At 37.7% G+C, this 21,312-nt stretch overlaps 3 protein-coding genes across 5 annotated transcripts in view; 1 reads left to right on the top strand and 2 right to left on the bottom strand.

Moving 5' to 3' along the window:
- The window catches only part of LOC114882774 (phytanoyl-CoA dioxygenase domain-containing protein 1 homolog), a 30,932-nt gene extending 13,817 nt beyond the window's left edge, over window positions 1-17,115 (top strand). Inside the window, exons 2-6 of the mRNA XM_029199794.2 lie at window positions 12,252-12,575; window positions 15,817-15,960; window positions 16,042-16,155; window positions 16,315-16,465; window positions 16,522-17,115. Of these exons, the coding sequence (XP_029055627.1) occupies window positions 12,555-12,575; window positions 15,817-15,960; window positions 16,042-16,155; window positions 16,315-16,465; window positions 16,522-16,940 (849 nt within the window). The 5' untranslated portion in view covers window positions 12,252-12,554 and the 3' untranslated portion in view covers window positions 16,941-17,115. The remainder of the gene's footprint in view (window positions 1-12,251; window positions 12,576-15,816; window positions 15,961-16,041; window positions 16,156-16,314; window positions 16,466-16,521) is intronic.
- Window positions 1,900-7,839, bottom strand: LOC114882773. Of its 3 annotated transcripts, none has more exons than XM_029199793.2 (5): window positions 7,574-7,839; window positions 4,213-4,576; window positions 3,997-4,143; window positions 3,754-3,940; window positions 1,900-3,683 (listed from the first exon to the last, which is right to left on the bottom strand). In XM_029199793.2, the coding sequence occupies exons 2-5, from the start codon at window positions 4,419-4,421 to the stop codon at window positions 2,877-2,879; spliced, it is 1,350 nt and encodes a 449-aa protein (XP_029055626.2). In that variant the 5' UTR covers window positions 4,422-4,576; window positions 7,574-7,839; the 3' UTR covers window positions 1,900-2,876. The 3 variants fall into 3 exon arrangements, with proteins under 3 accessions (XP_029055626.2, XP_029055625.2, XP_029055623.2); XM_029199792.2 differs by having other exon boundaries at window positions 4,213-4,558; XM_029199790.2 differs by having other exon boundaries at window positions 1,902-3,683; window positions 4,213-4,458.
- LOC114882770 (transcriptional protein SWT1) lies at window positions 17,008-21,279 on the bottom strand. The gene is made up of 13 exons (XM_029199786.2): window positions 21,179-21,279; window positions 20,793-21,081; window positions 20,070-20,589; window positions 19,760-19,966; window positions 19,419-19,681; window positions 19,103-19,339; window positions 18,798-19,028; window positions 18,483-18,734; window positions 18,222-18,414; window positions 18,028-18,143; window positions 17,791-17,948; window positions 17,583-17,723; window positions 17,008-17,512 (listed from the first exon to the last, which is right to left on the bottom strand). The coding sequence occupies exons 2-13, from the start codon at window positions 20,922-20,924 to the stop codon at window positions 17,272-17,274; spliced, it is 2,691 nt and encodes an 896-aa protein (XP_029055619.2). The 5' UTR covers window positions 20,925-21,081; window positions 21,179-21,279; the 3' UTR covers window positions 17,008-17,271.
- Between the last annotated feature and the right edge of the window lie 33 nt (window positions 21,280-21,312).

The raw sequence follows: 21,312 nt of genomic DNA, 5'->3' as shown, positions 1-21,312 counted from the left end.
GGTACCTGACTAAAGGTCTTCCGGTTGTTGGTCGAGAAAATGGAACCCTCCAGACGGTACTCACACATTTTCCCTTCCACTTGTGTCAGTGGTGGTAATTTTCCTCCTATAAATGGCCTGGACCCATTCGAAAACGCTTTAGTTCAACGTCGACCTCCTCGAGGATCACCTGGTGCATTTAAAGTCAGTGAAACTGATCATCTCTGCCCCGAACATCCTTTCATCTACCGCAATCTCGGTGTCTTTCATTATGAATCTAATAACAGAAGCAATAATTCTTGTAACTATCGTCAGTGATTCGTTTGCTCTGGATTTTGGTCGGTTTTTGTGGATCGGCAGACCATCGAAGACAACGGAAGAGGCTCAATTGGTCGAAATGATTAGATGGCGTCAACCAGTCTGTTTGATGCCTGCCGAAGGAGTGTCTCCTTGCATGCAGGAGATCAAAAAATTTCAAAAAGATTACGAACAATTGATTGGCAAAGAATTGCTGGTGAACGATGAAGAAGCCATCAGATCTGTGTCTTCGGACGAAGTCATTGCAACTCCTCCGATCTCTGAATTAACGGAGGATGAAGAGAAGAAGGTCAGAGATGGTAAATTACTGTCCTTGATTGGGGAGAAAAAGAGAGTACAACAAATTTATGTGACGAAAGTCCTGAATTCACCTATGACTGCCACTTTGGTGGCTTACGGTTGTGTCCCAGATATCGGTATTCCTTTGTGCCAAAATCATCGAGTTTCTCTGCAACCTACAAAGCCGGTCTTCCAGTCGAAACCTTCTTTGACCATCTCCATTGCTGAGAAACCGGTGATCGATTACGTAAAACCTACAAAAGGGTCGTTCAACAACTACGCGCATCAAAGTTCCAGCAGTGTGACCGATAAACCTTCGGAATCGATAGAGCAAGGGGCATCGAAACCTCAGATCATCATCAGGGATCCGAGTAACGAGGAATTGTCCACCAGGTTCGTACTCGAAGATAGCAGCCCGACGATAGCGACGACCAAGTTGGAGGAAGTTCGTAAGCCCGGAGTTATAAGCAATCTTGCGCCATCGAAACTCAATTTCTTCGGGAAAGCATCGCAGAAGCCTGTTAGCGATCAATCTGTGAAAGCAGAACTATCGGTAGAGCTGTCGCAGGAATCTGGAAGCGACGCGATCGAGACCTTGTGGATGCCAGAGGGTGGTTCGCAACTTTCCAAGAACAATCCTTCGACGAAGGAACACCGAATCTTTCAGACGATTCGTGATATCGTGAATAAAAGTGAGAAGTCGAAAATCGTGCAGACACTTCAGAATATTTTACGAAGACCGTCTGAACAAAAAACGGAGGATTCTTCGGGGTTGAGCAAGGATGGAGGCTCAGGTTTGAATAACCCTTTCAGAACGGAGGATAATGGTACCGCGACGGAACCAGAGCTGTCAATTGACAATGGTGAAGACACTTTGGATACGAAGTCAATGGTTGAAGAGAATTTGCGTAAATCTTTGATGGATAGCTTTGAAAAATCAGAGGTGAAAGTGACTGAAACGCCTGGTTCATTTTAAGGGGATAGAAATGATAAAGAATGATAGATCATAGGATTCAAATAGGAAGGTCTCGATATCAGTTTGACAGTGTTGCATTTCAATTTTCCAATTTTCCAATTTTCCAATTAAGCTACCTAGGATAATAGGACTCAATCTTAGATACTTAGGGTACTTGAAGTCTAATTCAATCTTCAGCGTTTCTTTATCCGAGTGAACTAGGTTGAAATGTTCTATATTGGATTATCGTAGATGTAAGATTATCGATGGTAATTCATCGTTAATTATATTCTACATTTTTTTACTTTGTACTCTCATGTCCAACAGGTGCTCATTATTTAGGTTATTAAAGTTGTTTATTTACGTTTATTACATACAGTAGTAAATAAAAATGATGATGTCAAAGTATAATTATTCTCGAGACTCGATAACTTAAAGCTACTCTATTCCTGTCAGTAGATAATCTCATATAATTGTCTATACCTTACTTAACATCTTAGCTTATGTATCACATGTGTAATTGGCGTTCTTTATTTAAATAAAGCTTATCAATTCCGTGATAAATCGTCGTTTTATATATTTGCGTTTTCGTCTCCTGAGATAAACGAAGATACATATATGTTAATGGGAATCAGGATCAAAAACACGCTTGCTACTAATCATTCCTATCTTTAATCTCGTTAATTAACCCTTTCGCTGTGGTACCATTGAAAAAATAAAACTATCGTTGAAATAATTTTTCACAAATTTTGTGTAATCTAGCGTGAACTATTATTTTTTTTTTCAATGGTTTAAGGAATAATGAAATGGTATGCATATGGTGCAGACACATTGTATAAATGATGATAGAAATGATCGCGTGCCATGAAATACGTTTGCACTTTTAGCAAATGGTTGGCCATTTTTCGAACGGCTCTGTGTACAAACTTTGCTGCGACAGGATTAAATACATACACGCACATACACGCATTCTCATACGCACACCCACACAGAGTACATCGTTATTCGCGAGCTTTTATCTGTGAAATTTTACGAACGTAATCGCGTTGACATTTCGTTCGAGCAACTAATTTAAAAGTTATATTAGCTTCGTCGTGAGAGTTTTTCGTTGGAATCGCGAAATTTTACCTGTGAATTTGTTAATCGCTCGCGTTTCGGTGGTTTTACCCAAAATCCCTGTATTTTCATTATAAAATGAGACATTTCGCGATTCCAGGATTCTTCGAGTCTATACGGAGGTTTCGAATTGCCATGGTCTCTTCTTATTTTACGATTCTCCTTCCTCACCGATCTTATTTTAAGAAACGTTTCGATTCTTTTATTGACTCGCGGAGGCTGACAATTCCTAGTAAATTTTATGTTTCTTTCCCAAAGCTGCGTCTTTCATCATTGCTCTTCTCCACGATGATTTTCTGCTGGCCATATCAATTTTGAAACTAGGATTATCGAATCTCAATTTTTTCCCACGATTTTCCGCATCGAGGCCTGGGATTTCTGTCGTCGAAATCGAATGCTTCCTCTGTTCATTAGAAATATTTAATTGGTCCGTTTCTCCGTTGCTCTGAATTCGCTGTGCAATTGATTTACCAGCAATTCCTTGTGCCTTAGATTCGTCAGGAATTCCCTGCATCAAACCATTGCCAGACAATCTTATCTCTCTTCGTCTCCTTCGGAAACTCCTCACTTTTGACGAAATTAAATCATCACAATCATTTATGTTTTCGTTAAACTTCTGCTTATCGTGCAACTGGAGTAAACCCCTGGAATTTCTCGCGATTCCAAGATCACTCGAAAAATTATAGGATTTTCCTTCTTTCGATACTACGTTTGATTGCTTAAGAGGAGCTGGAATTACACTTTGATTTTGATCCTTGCTTCGTTTCCAAGCATCCGGTCGTTTATTCATCTTCTCGATTTTTTGAACATTTTTCTTGCTTGGATAATTCTCAGACTTCTTCGTTAGCGTCATTTGTGAATCGTTATTAACATTTTCGACGCTTGATGAAGCGGAAGACTCTCTTGACTCGTCCACTTCCGATTTTATGGTACCGTAGGTCGGCGCTGACCCTTTCAGCATAATCCTCAGCTCCTCTCTACGATCCTCCAGAGAATTATCAGCGGATATCTCTTTAGGAACGCTACTTTCTTCTTCCTGCAACGAAACATTGAATATCTAATGAATTAACAGTGTCTTAATTATTTGACAGAACTGAACCACTCACGTCTTGTTTCTTCGACGAAACGCGACTGTGTAATCGCGCCATCATTCGTATCCATTTAGAATAATTGAATTTTGGAAACACATAGGGAGGTTGTGTCTCACCCTTCACAGCAAACGGTCGAATTCTCTTCACATCGACGATGTTGTTCAAGGAAATTCCGTTGCAGGAGGGTAACGAAAAGGGTATCCTGTCGGACGACGATCCCTTAATTATTGGAGAATAAAAAAGAGAAATATATCTTACCTAGGTGGCACACAACCCTCTATTGCGTAAACTACGACGCGTGTCGTCGCGGAAACGTCGGCGTTTCTCCTCGAGCGTGTCACAAGATCTTTGTCGAAATATTGATCATTCGTCCGTTCTGTCGTCTTCTCGTCCGAATTCAACATCCTAAAAAACGAAGAAATTTTCGCAATTGAATTTCTAAAGATCTTAGAAATTCAATTGTTAGAAACTCACAATTCCACATCACAGATCGGTAGATCCGGATCGACGAAGAGGCAGTCGTAAATCGGATACAAGGCCGTTCGAGCATCCGAGGTTAAATCGTCGGCCAAACTGTTTCTCTTGGATGAATTTTCGTAGCCGTGAGGAAGAGATTGACTCGTTGAGAGCATCAGGAGGAGAAGCACAAAGACCGTCGCGAAATTGTTCCTCATTGTTCCCATTGTCCGCGAAAAGTTGCCTCGCGTCTGCGGAAAAGTTCTGCAACGTCGATGATCACTCTTAATAACGTTACGATATTGCGGCTGCAGAATTTCCTTCCACCGCTTCACCCTGTCCTTGTTAACTCTATTTGTCCGTGCTTGATTAGAAAGAAAAACTTTTTTTTTTATATATATATATATATTCTTTCTCTTCTTTTTATTTTTCTACGGTTGATCGTTAACGCTATGGTTCGAAAGAAATCGTGCGAGATAAAGATAACGATGTATTAGGATACTTTTTTTTTCTGCAAATTATAACGATTACTCGAGCATCATTTAATTGTTGCGTAAACCGAGAACGATCGTTGGCTCGCGATGCTTTTATTAATTCCGGCAATTAAACTGCGAGCCGACACGGTGTTCAAATAAATGCAGGCTAGACGATACGCTAATGCAACGACACCGAGCCGCTAATAGCTGGTTAACAATGATAATTCGCTGGTTATCGCAGCCAATGTGGTACAGCATAGATAGATCGTAGGAAAATGGGATGGGCAAACGAGTCGTTCGTTTCGTCTGCAAGCACCGTTGACCCCCTTCGATCGTTAAATCGTTCTCTACCCTAAATCGCTATCTCGTCCGAGCGAAGAATTTTTAAATTCACCAAATATACGATCGAAGTATTTGATGATGTAGAGAAACAGACGAATACTCTATGTAATACATGAGTAGGAACGAAAATAATTTACACACGAAGGGAGAAAGGTCGACACGTGAGCGACAAACAGAGGTCTGGGTAACAGTGTCGTCGTTTTATCGTGTCGGTCAGTTGTAGATGACATAATGATTCTGTTTACCAGTCAACCGAGTAGAACGGTACCCGTTTCCCGTTGCTACGACACGTTTATGATTACCAATCAAAGATGGTAAAATTTATAATTTTTCACTTCTCATCGACGAGCAGCGAGCCGGTTAAATCATCAGTTTCTAATGAAATCCTTTCGAGTAATATTCGTAAGGATAAGAAGGCTGTCGTTCGATAGAAAAATCAACATGTTGGTAAAGGGAAACCTGCCGTTCTATCTGACGGGGATATTCCTTGAATAACAAGCTCGTGTTTACGAGCGATCCGCCAGCGACGAGGAGGAAGCGTCACGTAGTCGATAAAAAGAGATTCGTATTAATAAGTCTGCATGAGTTTAGATATCGAATCGTCGCGTTCCACATCGTCCAGATTCAAAACCATGGTATTTTTAATTGAGGAACAGTGGTGCGATTCAATTTTGGTTTGTACCACTAGAATCAGATCTAAATTCTTCAACAAGCAAACAATTTTTACGTTAAGGGGCGCAGTGGAATGGTCTGCGTATGGTCAGACACGCTATAATTGCCGTTACTTCCATTTCTTTAATTTAATCTTTCCGCTCATTTTAAAATTATATTCGTCGATGAAATTCAAGATACCTAACGAAAAATTCTGTAAATTATCATGAAAATAATTTTATTCCGGTCTCCTAAATAAGAAAGAAACTTATGAAAGAGGGTGTAGAATCGTCTCGCTGATCAATTTATCACGGTTCGAGTTGAAAACGGGGAACAATATTACGTAGCTGACGGTTCTGAATTTCCCTTTTGAAATCGGAAGCGTCGAGTTTCGTCGGGTGTTTAGCGTGCCGGAGGGCCGTTGCTGTTTGCAAGGGAATCGTCATCATTTAATCGTGCCAGCCTCTGTGTCGTCGGGTATGTCAAGCTTTCTGTACGCGTATATATGCAGGTGGAACTCGCGTGGAAGGAGGCGAGCTAGTTGCACGCCAACTGATTTCACGCTGAGAAGCGTGCAGTTTCTACACCGACAGATTGCTCTACGCCGCCTTACATCATTGCCACCCTGTTACCGTAATAATGCCATTAACAGCATTGCTCTACAACGTTAGACGATCGATCGTTCTAATTGCTTTAATGACGTGGTCATCGTTTCTCGATGAAGGATCATTCGAATATAGCCGTCGAATTCACGATGGAAAAGGAAGAATTGAAAGTTTGATAGCAGAACCGGTTAATATGTAGATCGGTTTGTTGATCAAATAGTAAGAATAACGATGAGAGTAGTATGTACTAGTAGGGTGAGCAGAGTGCGATCAGAAGGCGGACAAGAGTTGTTCGATCATCGAAGAAAGAGTGAGATGGAGAGAAAGGGAAAGAGATGACGGGTTATCGGCACGACATACTATTTATACACTCGCCCACGAATAAAATACGTCGCGACGCGATGAAATTATATCGGGCTACCATTCGGATATAAACAGTTAGCGATTAACACGTTCGGCTGCCGTGGGGCTCACCGGTGACCAACCTCTCAAATTTTACATAATCGAGTTATTGGAATAAAGTATTTAAATAACGTTACTTTGAAATTTTCTTCAACGAAACCCTATGAATATTATTTTTTTTTTAATGCGTCTGAAAAAATACCACCCTTAAAGAGAATATTCCATGCAAGGGGAGTGTAGAACTCGTTCACGGGAAGATATAAAGCGGCTATAAATTCTTAAATAAGAGCCTAATTAATAAATCCTCTAGCTCTACTAATAACACTAGATCCCAATTTTCCACGCAGTATCTACCAATTAAAAAGGAAGCTCCTCTCTCGCGAACCCTCCTCTCCTGAACGTCTACAAATCCTCGCTAAATTATGTTCATCACATTGCCGTATATATATATATATATTTTTTTCATTCTCCGTCTCCCTCATTTTTCTACAATACCGGAATAGTAATCGGCTGAATAAAAAGGAATAAATTGCGGGCTGATTGAACGCGAAAACGGTGGACGTCGAAGGAACTTGAAAATTGTTTTTGGTCTCGCGTCGAATGAAAAGTAAATTGAATCAGCGTTTTTCCCGCTCTGTTCTGGACCAGACTCTGTCAAGCCGGCGCACTTAATAGAAATGCAACAAGGAGATTAAGGAACACGAACTTTTCCACGAGTCTTATCGAGAGAATACTTTTTAATCGGGCCTCGTGTGCGGCATTCCGTGCCGAGCTTGTCGATTTGGGGTCAGAAAAATAATCCTACGTCTCTGTAAGCTTAGCAAAAGTTACATCAGTCCAGGATTTTCATGTGTTCTTCATTTCAAATTATAATAATAATAATTAACAATTATTATTTCTTACCCAAACGATCCAATCCTCCCTGAAGATTTTCAACGCGATTAATTCACCGTGCACAAGTATCCCTTCTCGTTTCCCAAAGGTATCAAGTCCATGCTAAGAAATCACTCAAAAATACAAGGAAGAATAAACGTCGATTTACTGATTTGCACCGAGTGAATTTCAAGGAAAAGGAGAAAAACGAGTCGAGGAAGCAGAATACTGACTCGAGAGGAAAGGTCGAACGTCCACGCTGACGTCGAGCGTACTACTACCGCGGTTTAACTCGCGATATGCCCAGTCGAAAGAGATTAGAACAGCTGGTTCCAGGTCCCTACCACGAGGTTCTTCTCTATCCACACCACGTCCCAACATTTCAATCTCATCGAGAACTATCATTCAGAACGCTATCGTAACGTCCTTTTGAACCGATCCTACCGATTACCAGCTAATTTTCGGACTACAGAAAAAAATCTTCAAACTGGGTTATTCCCAAAAACATAATGCCAGAATATTTGACTCTCGCTTCGATTATCATAAATATCGAAGCAAAGAAAAATGAATCGGCTAACTTTAATCGAAATCGATCCATACCGTGGGACAAGTGAAATTATGTTATTTCAGCTGGTGTAACGAGTTTCCACCGAGTTCGATCGTAAAGCAGAAATTTCAGATTCATCCAGCGTGTAGAAAATTCCAAATCGATGTCGCAATTTCGGAGGATCCAATGAACGCGATTACGATGGAGCTTTTATATCGTATGAACCAACGAAGGAATAAAAAAAAAGAAAGAAAATAGACGAAGAAATAAGAGGAGTAAGAGTAAGAGCGTAAAATGCGTTACACGTGCTGCTTCCTATCGTACCAATGACCCAGAGGTCAATCCAACTGACTACCGTTAATTTAATCTGGGGTCAAAAGACAACGCGTGGTGTACGCTGATCGAAAATCATCGTTTCTTTAGATAAACGACCAACCATGGTTACTGATGACACGTAGGTAAAGATAATTGTGTCTTTTTTTTCTTTGTATTGAAAATGAATTACAATTCTGATTTGTACTTCTAATTTTGGAAATATTAATTTTGGAAATATCTTTTTAGAAATTCTTCTATGCGTGTTTGCAATATCTTATCAAAAATCCTTGCAAACAAAGTCACGTATCGTAGATATTCAAGGAAACTATCAGTCCAAACACGGAATATATTCTCGATACTTCCGTAAATATTTCTATCGTTCGTATGGAAATAATGGCAACAAGCTATTCCCAAGGCAAAGATTCTATTTGTTCCGGTTTAAATGAAATTGAAAGATAAGCATTTCTTCTTTCGAATCGGAAGATAGCGAAATCAGAGAGTAGATATCGATTGGAAAGAACATTCTTTATACGCGTGCTTATCCAACTCGATATTAAATTAAAAAGTTAACTTTTAATATTCCTAACGATCCATGATCTATGTGTATTATTGTATCCCGTATAAGAAATGGCTGTTTCTACTATTCCATTAAAGGCGTTAACTTAAATGGCTCGTTTCATTCGTTTCACTTGTCTCAATCTTTCACGTTTAACCCAGAAAATTCTTCCCGAAGACGTTCGCGATTGTCGTTGATTAATCATTCTCTGCTCCGGCGTGCTTACCTGATTGTTTTATTCATTCTGACAATGAGACTGGAAACTTTTCAAAGTAGATGCTCGTAAACGCGACAGAACAACTGCCTCTCATTGCGTTATGCTTCTTCTTTCCTTCCTATCCTTTGCTTGAAAGTTGATAATCATTTCCCGTCGAAACTCTCGGCAAAAGTCTCTTAAGGAAAATATTTGCAATCTAGATACGGTGAAGAAAACTTATCCCTCTCTCTAACTTTACTACTTATCGCACTAATTTCTTTGTTATAGTTTACACTTTGCTTCGTTATATCTCTCGCGATTTCACTTCTTTTCTTTGCATACCTAACAGAGATTATCTTTGAAAGGTGCGAAATTACTGATAGAAAATATATGAAAAAAGAAAAAAAAAAGGCAACCCAATGAATTTTTCCAAGCACGATGCATGCTCGATGTCCGTTTCGTTGCCATTCGAATTCATCCGCTTGACGATCCCTCGTTTGCCGTACAAACAGACACCGTTTCCGGTCGCAGTTCGTTAAATTCCACCACCGTTCCCTCGCCTCTTCTCTTCGTTCAGTTTACCGTATCGCTAGAAATCGTAAATCGGGTTAAACAAAATCGCGCGTGAAACCTCTTCAAATAAAAAACCCTCCCGTCATATAAATAGCTCGCTCAAACGCCGAGGAAAATCTGATTTTCCTGGACGATTTGAAAATTTTCCACGTGTCCGCTCGATTTTGACACCGGATTTGACACGCTACCTAATGAAGATCACTTCCCATGCTTGTCGGTCAATAAATATAATCCAGAAATCGTGTTACCAGCCGACAGGCTAATTTGAATAATTAGTTCAACTCCCACGCGTAACTTGTACGGTGAACAAGAGATGGAAAGGAAAAATTGAGAGCCTTAAGTTTCATAGTCTAGAATCTCGCTAACAACTCGTATATAGAGTGAGTTTAGGCCGTAAAGAGTACACCTGGCAGTTCACCAACAAACTCGACTCAGGTTAGCCGGATTATCGGGCCTCGCAACCCCTAAAGGGGTTGCATTTCGTTTTGCGACCCGGCATTAATGGCGCAATAATGCTGCACCAGCTAAGGCTTACGGTCTAAAAAGAAACTAAGTCGACCCAACACGGTTTGGCCAACAGTCAAATGGCACCCGTCACCATTCTCATAGACTTTATTTCCGTTGATTCTGTGCGGCCTTCCTCGTTTGCTGTCGCAACGAGCCTGATCTACCTGGTCTCCGAAACGAAGGCCTGGGTTAACCTACGATTGTGGGTCTATTTAGGCCCACTTTTACAAGGCCGTCTTAAAAAATGATCAGACTTTCGAAGAATTTTGTTATTTCGATGGCGTTGAAATAAGGGCTGAAGAGAAGACACGATGAAAATCGATCGTTTCTCTCTTTTCAGTTAATACGCCGCGTTGATGGATACTGTTTTGCTTTGGTAATATGAATTTTCATGCAATTTGTATATTTATGCAAGGATAGAGATTGATTAAATTGTTTACACGGTATATTGAACTGTGGTCGGCACCGGCAACCGACACCACGAATTTAATTCAATTACAAGCTTTGAACACCGGTAATGTTACATTAATAATGTAGAATAACAACATACCGAAACAATACACTGAAAGATTAAACTTTTCGTTCCTTGCACGCTATACTCGATGTTTTAATGGATATTTTTGAAGAGAATGCAACGGAATGTCAATAAATTGGATATATTTTCGGAACTGATCACTGGAAACATATACCAGAAGATGCTGTTCCAATGATTAACTCTCTGTTTTCGAGATTCTCGATGCTCGAATTGCAAACCGATGACGATGACGAACCCACGCGCAAGAGCCTTGAAGCAAAGTACAGGCTCGTAGATCAAATCTTTAATACGAGCGTTAAGAGAAAAAGATAATTAGTTGTTTGAAATTTCTGACAGTGGACAGAAGAAAGGGTTGAAAAAGCAACACTCTATTCACCCTGTGTTTTTATCTTCTTGCAATAACCGTTTACGCTTCTCTCTGTGACAACAAAATCCCTCGGTCGAGTTGGCCGATAAAATAAGATTTTTCCTCGTAATATTAACATATTAACGAGTCAGGAGAAACGAACTTTCCAGCTCGATTGTTCGCGACTTTATCTGTCTATCTCTCTGGTGGCCATTGAGAGACCTCGAACTCGAGGGACTAACGCCCATAGTCTTTTCATTTACATGAAAGAATAAGAACGGAAGGAAAAATGCGATAATTTTCGTTAACTTTGGTTAACAAAATATTTTACTTTGACTTTATTGAATTTTAAAATTGTAAATAATAAAATGGAATTTAATTAAAACCCGTATGAAACTTAAATGGGACGATCAATTAGTAAAAAGATAAATATCGTTTAAAATGGTGATAATGAAATAATAATACCATGATAATAGGAAAACAATAAGGATATTTAATGTATGCAAATTAAAACAAATGAACGTTTCAAATTGAATAACACGTAGGAGTTAATGAATGCGTGTGTGGAAAATATTTCATAAAAATTGAGAATTTAAAACGATATTAACTCAGATGAAGATACGTGAAATTATACAGAGACATCTTAAAAATGTCAGACTGCAATTTGACAGTGGACCGTTTCACTAGTTTGAATCAGAATTTAAATATAAACGCGAATCATAAGTTACGAAAAAGCTGGGATGAGCAATTGTACGCAACTACCTCAATTAAAACGAAATGCACAAATCATTTCAGGAATAATGAAAAGATAAATTTGATTTGAAAAGTTTGTTAATCGTTTAAACAATCAGACCTCAAATTAAAACTTCAACCTGTTTCAATTTAATTTGCAGAATACAAAATATTTCATATACGAAGAGTTTACATTGAATTGCACAGATATAATTAATTAGCGCGTCGTATCGTTTCTTGACTAATTAACGAATTAAAAACTCTTTAATCAATCAATATTATTAAATTCAACGGAATAGAATCCACCATTGAAAGTAATTTCAGCTCGTTTTAACTTTATAACAAAGCAGGTTGTCAATAAAACGATCCAATTTTAATAATTTCGTGATTTGTTTTCACAGATCGAGTGACTAAAGATGACTCAGCCGGTCGGAAAGTGCAGTTTGAAATTTCCTCGATCGCGCGGTCACGTGTCACGACTCCGACTCGACCCGACCCGACTCGACCCGTTCCGACGTAACACGACTCGAGACGACTCGAGACGACTCGACTCCCCACGACTCGACCCGATTCAGCACACACGCCTGCGGCTCACCTAGTCATTTCGTAGGCGCAGTCGGTGACGGACGTGTTCGAGGCTCGCTCGCCCGTGTTCAGTATACTATACAACCGACCAGTCCAAGACTGGCTGTAACGGACATAAAATGAAGGACATCCGATCACAGGTGAGTGAGCTACAACCGTTTAGTTGACCTCGTTACCTTATCTCGAGCAAAAGTCAAAGCCCGCGAAAACTTGTTTGCGCGACCACGACCACGTGGAACGTGGCATTTAACTCGTTGACAGTTGTCTTTCAAACAAATCTTATCTTTTTCTCTCTTTCTATACGGAGTTTTTGAATAATTGCCGAGATGTGCGTTGAATTTAAATGTCTCTCTTACCAAATGGAATTTTTATTATATTTTCTTTCTGAGATTTTATATTGCGGCTCGTCGGATGAATTTTTATTTGATTCTCTTTACAATTTCTTATCCAAAATTTCCATTCTGAATGTCAATTATATTATCAAATTAGAGGAGGAAGGAAAGGAACGAGTGATTTTGAAAGTTAGAACGTTGGCTTGTTTACAAGCGATTGGCTGGCGAAAGACAAACGTTGAAAAGAAACGATCCTAATCTCGCGTGTGCAAAGGTCGCGAACACGTAGTGCCGATTAAACGATCCGATGACCGATCCGGACTCTATATACGGTCTCGCTAAAAACGAATCGCGAGCAACGATACACGATGCGGCGAGGCAAGACGAGACAAGACGAGACAACGAAATCAGAGACGAGGGACCAACGGCCGGTGTCGTCATCGAACAAGACTGACATAATCGAGCTCGACCTCTCGCCTTGATGGGGTCAGCATCCTCCTGCCGGTGGACCACATCCCGAACCACTCGATGTAGAAGCCAAACTGGCCAACGCTTAATTACTCGCCGCTCTTCTCTCTTTTAATGCTAATAGCGTTCCATTTCGAACACCATTTTATCCAGCTATTTTCCCTTAATAGGCTATAAACCCCCTCTAATTTTTATAAAAATATATTTACAACAGAAAGAATGAAAAATTATAGAAAAATTTATCGAGCTACTTTTTTTCTATAGATTCATAGGGTCAGAGCTAGAGATATCGATAGAAAGTTATTTTGAGACAAATTTTTGTACATCAAATTTTCGATAGTACAGTTTCGTTTATTATCTATTCATTTGTTTATCGTAATTATCGTTCCTCTTTTTTTTTACAACCATGTTGTCCATCATTTGACGTGACAATTTAACGAGGACATTATCGTTGTTTTATTTGCTCCTTCGCTCGAGCAAAGTATTACTGACTGATTGATTATTTGTCCCAATAATATAATTTCGAGCGATCGTATCGGTGTCGATTCGTTTATTAACGGAATTGTTGTCGACCCAGTTAATTGTATTATCGCTATCTTCAGCTTTATTTCCAGCGCACTGCTGTTCTCTATTTTCAATCAACACAATAACAAATTTGAAATTTCGTGTAATTAATGTTTAATTGAAGCAATTTAAATCTAATGTACATGATCGTGGAAGTATAATTTAATTATAAAATTGAGGCATTTCGAAGTGTTTACACGTGGTCGCCTCACGGACCATCTTTCGACCGTGCCGTCAAGTCGGAGGTTCCATTTTTAGATTACGGTTAAGGTGACGATTAAACGGCCAAGGGAGGCCAACGCACATTATCTTCGTATACTTGGACGACAGAATCTCGGTCCTGACCCACCCACGCGATCATCGATGCTTTTAGCGAAGGAAAATAAAAATTAATTTAATCGGTAACACTGGGGAGGAGGATCAAAAATTTACCCAGTAGACACCAGGAAATGCAAATTGATGTAAATAAGCTGTTTTGTTTTTAATTTTGAACGAAACAAAAATATACTACGTATCAGGATCTGCACTCGAGTTAGAAAAATGAAAGTTTTATTCAATTAACGAGATAATATTCATTTTTATGGTAGATCACGATGGCAGATATTTTGATAAATTAAACAGATCTGTGATCTGACCGCAACGTAGAGGAGCAATTAAAACAAAGCACGCTTTCTACGGATTAATACGGCTGTTCTCTGCTCCACATACACGTCTGGTTAATTAAAAATACTTAGATTCAAACGCCTCGTTTCCTCTACTTTTATCTAATTTATACGGTCACGCTGAATTATTATAATAAATTTACACTATCCTCAATTTCCGACTGTTTACATTATCCTGAATTCGCAGTGTAATCAATAATCTGTTTACGCTATCTTAAATTTGCCAGCAATTATTAACTTGTGCAATATAATCAGGGAGAAAATATAATTATTTGAAAATACAGAAATCGACCTAATAAGAACAATGATACATGCGTGCCGGATATTTCATAAAGATCAGGGCTAGGATAAAAATAAAAAGTCATCAGTCAACAAGAAGAGACTAGAACGCGTCTTATTTTTAGGCAAATGATGTTTACTAAGAGGCAGAGACCCGCTACCGATTTGATAATTTATCACCAGCAAGCATTCCACGCTGAATTGATCTATGGCCCCTTTATATTCCACGTTTCTCTACGTCCTTCTTTTTTTAACCGAGATATTTACCGGCTTCTTCTACCTCGATTAATACGTCCATTATCAAGGCGAATTGTCCGAGGGAGAGAAAGTTCTTCGGATACGGTCTCTCGCGAAAGAACAATTCAGGTGGTGAACTCTGTTGCTCGTTACTTTCGACTTCATAACGAGCGGACCGCGCGAAAGTCAGACTCACGGATCTGTGAAATCCGCTAGTGATGGATATTTCAAACTTCCTCGCGTTCAACTTTTCGAACAAACTCCAACAACTTCGGTTCGCTTCCAATTTTATTCGAGCCCCGAAAATTCTTGCAACTTTTCGATAATTTATCGAACCGGAGATTCAAGGTCCATCGAAATTCTGCATTCATAAGTGTCGTGACAATGATTCATTTGTGGATAAAGGGATGGACATCGAAGGGTCAATTTTAATATAATATTAGGCAAGATAACGATGCAACTGTTAAACAAAAATTCAATTAAAAAAGTTTATTTATTCAATGAATTTCATTCCTCTTTCATTCTATACAAATTGAATCCAGAAAGATTTATTTTGTAGCTTAAATTTCCAATTGCCCATCCCTCGAGTCAAAACGAAATCCTGGTCGAATGTATTTTTTTCCACTATTTTTGTTAAATTCGATCAAGTGTTTTTTGTTTAAAAAAACTGCTGCCGTGAATCCCGATCTGTCGCGGATGATTCAGGTGAATTACCGTGAATCGTTCGGTCAAAAATAGAAAAGCACGCGTGGGTGTTCTTTCAGAATAGAGCGTTAGCGAATGATCTACTATTATTTATGAAAATAAATGACTAATTTATGTTCCTTCTTTCCGAATAGTTCGAGAAGAATGGCTTTGTCGTTTTGGAGGACTTCTTTCAACCGGAGGAGATCGACGAGTTGAAATTTTGCGGCGAAGAGTTCACGAAGAACCTACCTCCGGAAAATGAAAGAAAAATTTTCAATTCAGTAGATTCGCAGCAAGTAAGAAACAATTTAGATGAAGCATCGTCCATCACCTGACAATGATAATGTATGAATTTTTCATTTGATAAATTATTCCAGAGTAAAGATCAGTATTTTCTGGATAGCGCTAATAAAATCAGTTTGTTCTTCGAGGCTGAAGCTTTAGAGAACGATGGAACGCTGAAGGTACACCCTCGAGTATCTCTGAACAAGGTACCACTCAATCTTTACAGTTAGGCTTCCTTGAACAAGCGTAGAACAAGAAGCGTCTCGCTATATCGTCTTATTTGTTCGTGTTCTTCACATGGAAAGACAAAAGCTTCTCTCCCAAGACAGAAGGAAAATTGATTGTTCTGTATGACAACATTTTAGGTAGGTCATGCTCTTCACTGGCTTCATCCTACGTTCAAGAAGTACACGTTCGACGAAAGGGTAAAAGAAGCAGCTTTCCAACTAGATTACGCGGAACCAGCTGTGTGTCAGTCAATGTACATTTACAAAAATCCGGGTACTGGATCTGAAGGTAAATAAAATATGAATTAGTTGTTCCAAAAATCCAACTGAACCTTTCCTGTTTAGTGGTGATGCATCAAGATGCAACGTATCTATACACCGATCCAGTGAAACTAGTTGGTTTCTGGATCGCCTTAGAGGATTCTACCCAAGAAAATGGATGTCTATGGATCGCTCCAGGCTCTCATCAAAGTGGAGTACACCGGCGTTATACAAGAAACAAAGATCCAGATTCCAAAGAGTTGTTGTCATACGACAGACCTGCACCCTGTTATCAGCTTAGCAATTTTCAACCTGTACCAGTCAGTAAAGGAACGTGTATTCTCATTCATGGACAAGTAGTACATTTCTCGTATCCTAATAAAAGTGACAAGTCGAGGCACGCTTATACGTTTCATGTGATTGACACGCAGCATGTATCTTATTCAAAAGAGAATTGGTTACAACCACCTTCAGGAGGATTTCCTAAACTTTACAGAAATTAAATTAACCGAATGAAACGCTTGAAGTGTATATTTGAAAAGGAAAAAAAAAAGATCACCAAGGAACGAGTAATTTAGTACCGATCACAATGCTGGCTGTGCATTTTTATTTTTCACCTTGTACAAAAGTTACTTCTTGTATTATACAGACCTGTTAATAAAAACACTTAAAATATTATTTCCTTTTTCAGGAAAAAAAAAAAAAAAATATAATCATCCAACACTCAAAAAATGTTATGTTACATCGTACGTCCCTGGTACGGAGAGTTACTTAACAGAAAGCTGTACATATAACTATATAATCTTTAAAAAAAAACGTAATGGAAGCGTATGCTTATGTACATCTATAACTTGCAAATCTACAAAAATGCGTGCTCAATTCTTGCAATTGTCGTAAGCCCGTTTTTAATACTTCTTCTTTTAGTTTCACGCAACAATAGACGTCAAGAGGCGCCAAATCATCGTTCAACTTCAACTTTGACGGCATAGCTTCAGGAAGAAACGATACCAATGTCTCGTGTAAGTTATTTAATGTCCGGTAATCGATTCGAGAAGTTTTAACTTGTTCTATTACACTGCAATTAAAACAATTAGTTATTTTACGTTGATACACAATGTCTGACAAATGATTGTACAATTACTTACGCGCTTAGATTGCATAATAGTCGGTTTACGTTCGCCGCTAATTCTGGTTGTATTTGTTTTACATAGTCCACAGCTGGAACTGGGTCTGGAGTATTATAGTGAAAGGTACACGGCATTCCTACAACTTCAGCTGCCAAACCGCTACACGATAAAAGAATGTTTATACAAAATAATAGGTCTAATGTGAAAATTTTATTTTATATCTTACCACATATCACGGGCGTAAACATACGCCGCTTCAAAATACCGAAAAGCTTTAACTGCCCTACGTTCTTGCTCTTTAACATCATTTTCAACCCCAATTTCATCGCGAACCTTCTGATCGTTTATCTGGAGTTCATAATCATAACATTTTTGCAACAATTCCTTTAAAAAAAATAATACAGTTATGAACAGAAATTACTTTAAAATATGATTAGAAAAACTTAGTTAATTTTTTGATTACATTGACTTTCTTAGACACCCGTGACATCAAGTCGTGATGTTTATCCACATGAACCATCTGAACCAAATCGCTACATTTATTTAAGATAAAAATAACTTGTTTTAAGCTTTTCTTTCCTAGAAGAATATTTTTGCATTAGTAAAGAATCATTTTTTCTAATTACTATGTTATTCAATGAAAGTTGATGAACTTACCAGATGTATCTTTAAATATTTCTAACAATTCTTTTAAAGCAGCTTCTGCTCTCCTTATAAATGACTCGCTTACAGCAGCTATCCAGTGTTTTATAGCACACTGTAAAACGGTTACTATTGTCCAAGGAGGTTTGACGATAACATACTTTTCCCAAGAGTCTCCGTATAATGTATGCATTTCTTTGCTAACTATCTGCAAAAGGTTTTCTATTCATTCTTACGCGTTATTTCTTTCTTATCGCATATTATATTTGTACTTGCCACTGTTAAGAAGTCTCTCATAACACCTTTTGTATCCTCAATCATCTCATCCGCTACAAATTTAGTACTCAAAATCGAAGTAGATCCTAAACCCAATCTTTCTCTGTCTTGATTGACTGATTTAGATGGCCCGTTAAAATAATTAGTGGCATTGAGATAGTCAATTTTTTCAAGAGGGTCATTACGTCCAATTGTGACAATATCATGGATCATCGCTTTAGTACAAAGATTAATATCGTACGATAGTAAAACCTAGGTTAAAGAATAATTGTATTTATTGATTGAAGTATATATGTCATATAATTAATAACTTACCACTGACTTTCCCAAGTCACGAATTTGTAAACAGGTCTGCAGAATTTCATCATCTGGACAATCAACGGAAAACTTTTCTTTATTTTTCGCAACATCTTCCGGCGTTTGACCAATTACACGTGGATTTTTAGAAGAAAAAAGCTTGTTAATATAATTTACAGCTTTTCTCGCTTTATAGCAAAGCAATGCTGGCTTTGTTTTACCATGGTCATCTTTAATATAATCAAGCTCCTACAGTGAAACGTTTATAAATAAATGAAATGTTTGTATCAAATATGTAGTATCTATCTTAATCAATTACTTACGCGTATAACCGTCCATGGTATTACAATCAGCGATCGATCATAAGTTTTTAAAGTAGTTTCTTGTACCAAATCAATAATCTCAATATTTGACAAAAATATATTTGTATCGACAACAATGTATACTTGCCGTTTTTCTTGTTGCTCGACAAGTAATGGATATTTTAACATATTACTGGGTATGTTGTATGATGTATTTGTACTATTCTCTGTACAAAGTTGCGTTCTAACAGCCTGGACCTAAGAAAGACAACAATTGTTGACTCCAAATTTTGCATTCCATCAATATTAAATAATTTTAGTGATTAATTAATATTACTTCATGCGAAATTTTTTCATCTTCCAATGGTTCCCAATCCATCTCTTCATACAAAGCATCTCTGTTCGATCGACTTACTAATTCATCTACCACTGTTACACTCGATACAGGCTCAAGCGTTTCTTTGGGTTCCGTACATTTCTTATTTTGCGGACTGGAAGAATGATGATCTTCCTTATTACTGGAAATCGCGTCCTTTGAAAGTTTGTCCTTTAAACGTGTCAATCTAACTTCCGCATATTTGCAAATATTTGTATATCTTCCTAACATAATCATTCCAAAAATTAAATCATAAAATAATATTTGAGTCATAATATGAGAAAGAATATTACAATACTTACTCTGTTTATGTATTGCAGAAGAAAGTATGGATACACAACTACTACCCAAATTTTTACCATCACTAATGGTTGCTGCTAGGTTTTTTCTTAATTTTTCCATGCGCTCCTTTCCCAAATTTTTTTTCATAGGCTTCTGTCTCTGCCTTATAGATGTAGCTTCAACTGAATCACATTCTTCATTTGTCTTTTTACCTATTTCTTTCCTTCCTACCATATCCGCAACATAACATAATTTTTTACTTTATTACTCAAGATCGAAATAATTTCTCTAATATACAAAATTTTGATATAGTTTATGAACTACATGTACCTTTGCTTTTTAACTGCCGCAATTTAGTAACTGGTTTTTCTTCCTTAGATTTAATATCACTGTCTTTATTTTCTTTTACTTTCTTTGTGTTAGAAACACTTTTTGAACCTCTTTCCTGCATTTTTTCTAAAAGTGCTTTCATCTGAGGGGTATAAACTGTGTTTGAAGTTGAATCAATCTCAGTCTTGTGTACCTGGCTATTTCTGTCAGACTTTGTAGCTAATGATTTTATATCATCTTTAGAAGATTTAGGACTCCCAGTTTCTTTCTTTTTTAATATTTTTTCACGAAGTATTTGCATCTGAGGTGTATCTTTTTCTTTGTTATCTTTTGGTTCATTGACTTTTTCTTCATTGACCTTTGCTTGGGTACGACGTAAAGACCTCTTAGCAGTGAGTTTCTTTCGTTCACCAATCTCATTTTCAGATGCATCGTATTCAGGTGTAGTAGGTCTAATCTCACCATCACTTTCATGAGTTACCTTTTTACGTTTCTTAGCAGGTTCAGTCTTCTTTGTAACCTGAATAATAAAAATCATTCATAAATTTGTCTATTTTAATATTTAATTTGTTTATTACAGGATGTATTAATGCACCGTTAATTGTTCAAATTGATCTATACAAATTTGTACAAATCAAAATGTACATTATATACATGGCTAACTAAAAGTACTAATAGAATGTATTAACAATTAATGCTGGTGATTAAAAAATACTTAAGTACTTGTTTAGGTTGATCTTCCATTGGTTTTTCCCAAGAAGACTGGTTTGTTTTGACATTAAAGTAATAAACTCTATCTGGATGCGTTTTTGATGCTAATACAATCCAATTTTTAGGTAACTTCTGTTTCATCATATCTCAAATGATCAAAGATGATCAAGGGAAAAGTTAATTTACTTGGCTTTCGAGAAACTGAAACTTCTTACTACATCTCATTACATTGTATCATCAACGAATATAGTATGTATTTGTGGTGTCATGAAGTTCCACGAAATAACAAATTAGCAAATGCCTGTAAACAAACTAAATTAATCACGCGTTCCAAAATAAGAAACCTTTGGGTTAACATAGAAATCGTCTTAATGATTTTCTTGACTTTTAGACCTTACGTTTAATCTATTACTTTTGATTTAATTACATTTCCTCCATCTTTTAAAAGAAAGCGATCATAAAAATCAAAAGAAAACAATTACATTTTTTAACAGAGATATTTTTTCATTAAAAAAAAACCAATGGATAGGGA

This window comes from Osmia bicornis, chromosome 5, assembly GCF_907164935.1.
Source record: "Osmia bicornis bicornis chromosome 5, iOsmBic2.1, whole genome shotgun sequence".
NCBI classification, from domain to species: domain Eukaryota; kingdom Metazoa; phylum Arthropoda; class Insecta; order Hymenoptera; family Megachilidae; genus Osmia; species Osmia bicornis.
The sequence above is the reverse complement of the archived record's forward strand: the minus strand, read 5'-3'. Positions and strand labels throughout refer to the sequence as shown.

Bases quoted from the DNA above. Each gene is read 5' to 3' on its own strand.
- LOC114882773 (XM_029199793.2), bottom strand. From the start codon at position 4,421: ATGGGAACAATGAGGAACAATTTCGCGACGGTCTTTGTGCTTCTCCTC. The intron at 3,941-3,996 runs GTAAGATATATT...GTCGTCCGACAG, and splicing joins GAGGGTTGTGTGCCACCTAG to GATACCCTTTTCGTTACCCT. The intron at 3,684-3,753 runs GTGAGTGGTTCA...GTTTCGTTGCAG, and splicing joins TTTCGTCGAAGAAACAAGAC to GAAGAAGAAAGTAGCGTTCC.
- LOC114882770 (XM_029199786.2), bottom strand. From the start codon at position 20,924: ATGATGAAACAGAAGTTACCTAAAAATTGGATTGTATTAGCATCAAAA. The intron at 19,682-19,759 runs GTAAGTATTGTA...TGATTATGTTAG, and splicing joins TTCTGCAATACATAAACAGA to GAAGATATACAAATATTTGC. The intron at 18,415-18,482 runs GCAAGTACAAAT...AACCTTTTGCAG, and splicing joins TGAGAGACTTCTTAACAGTG to ATAGTTAGCAAAGAAATGCA.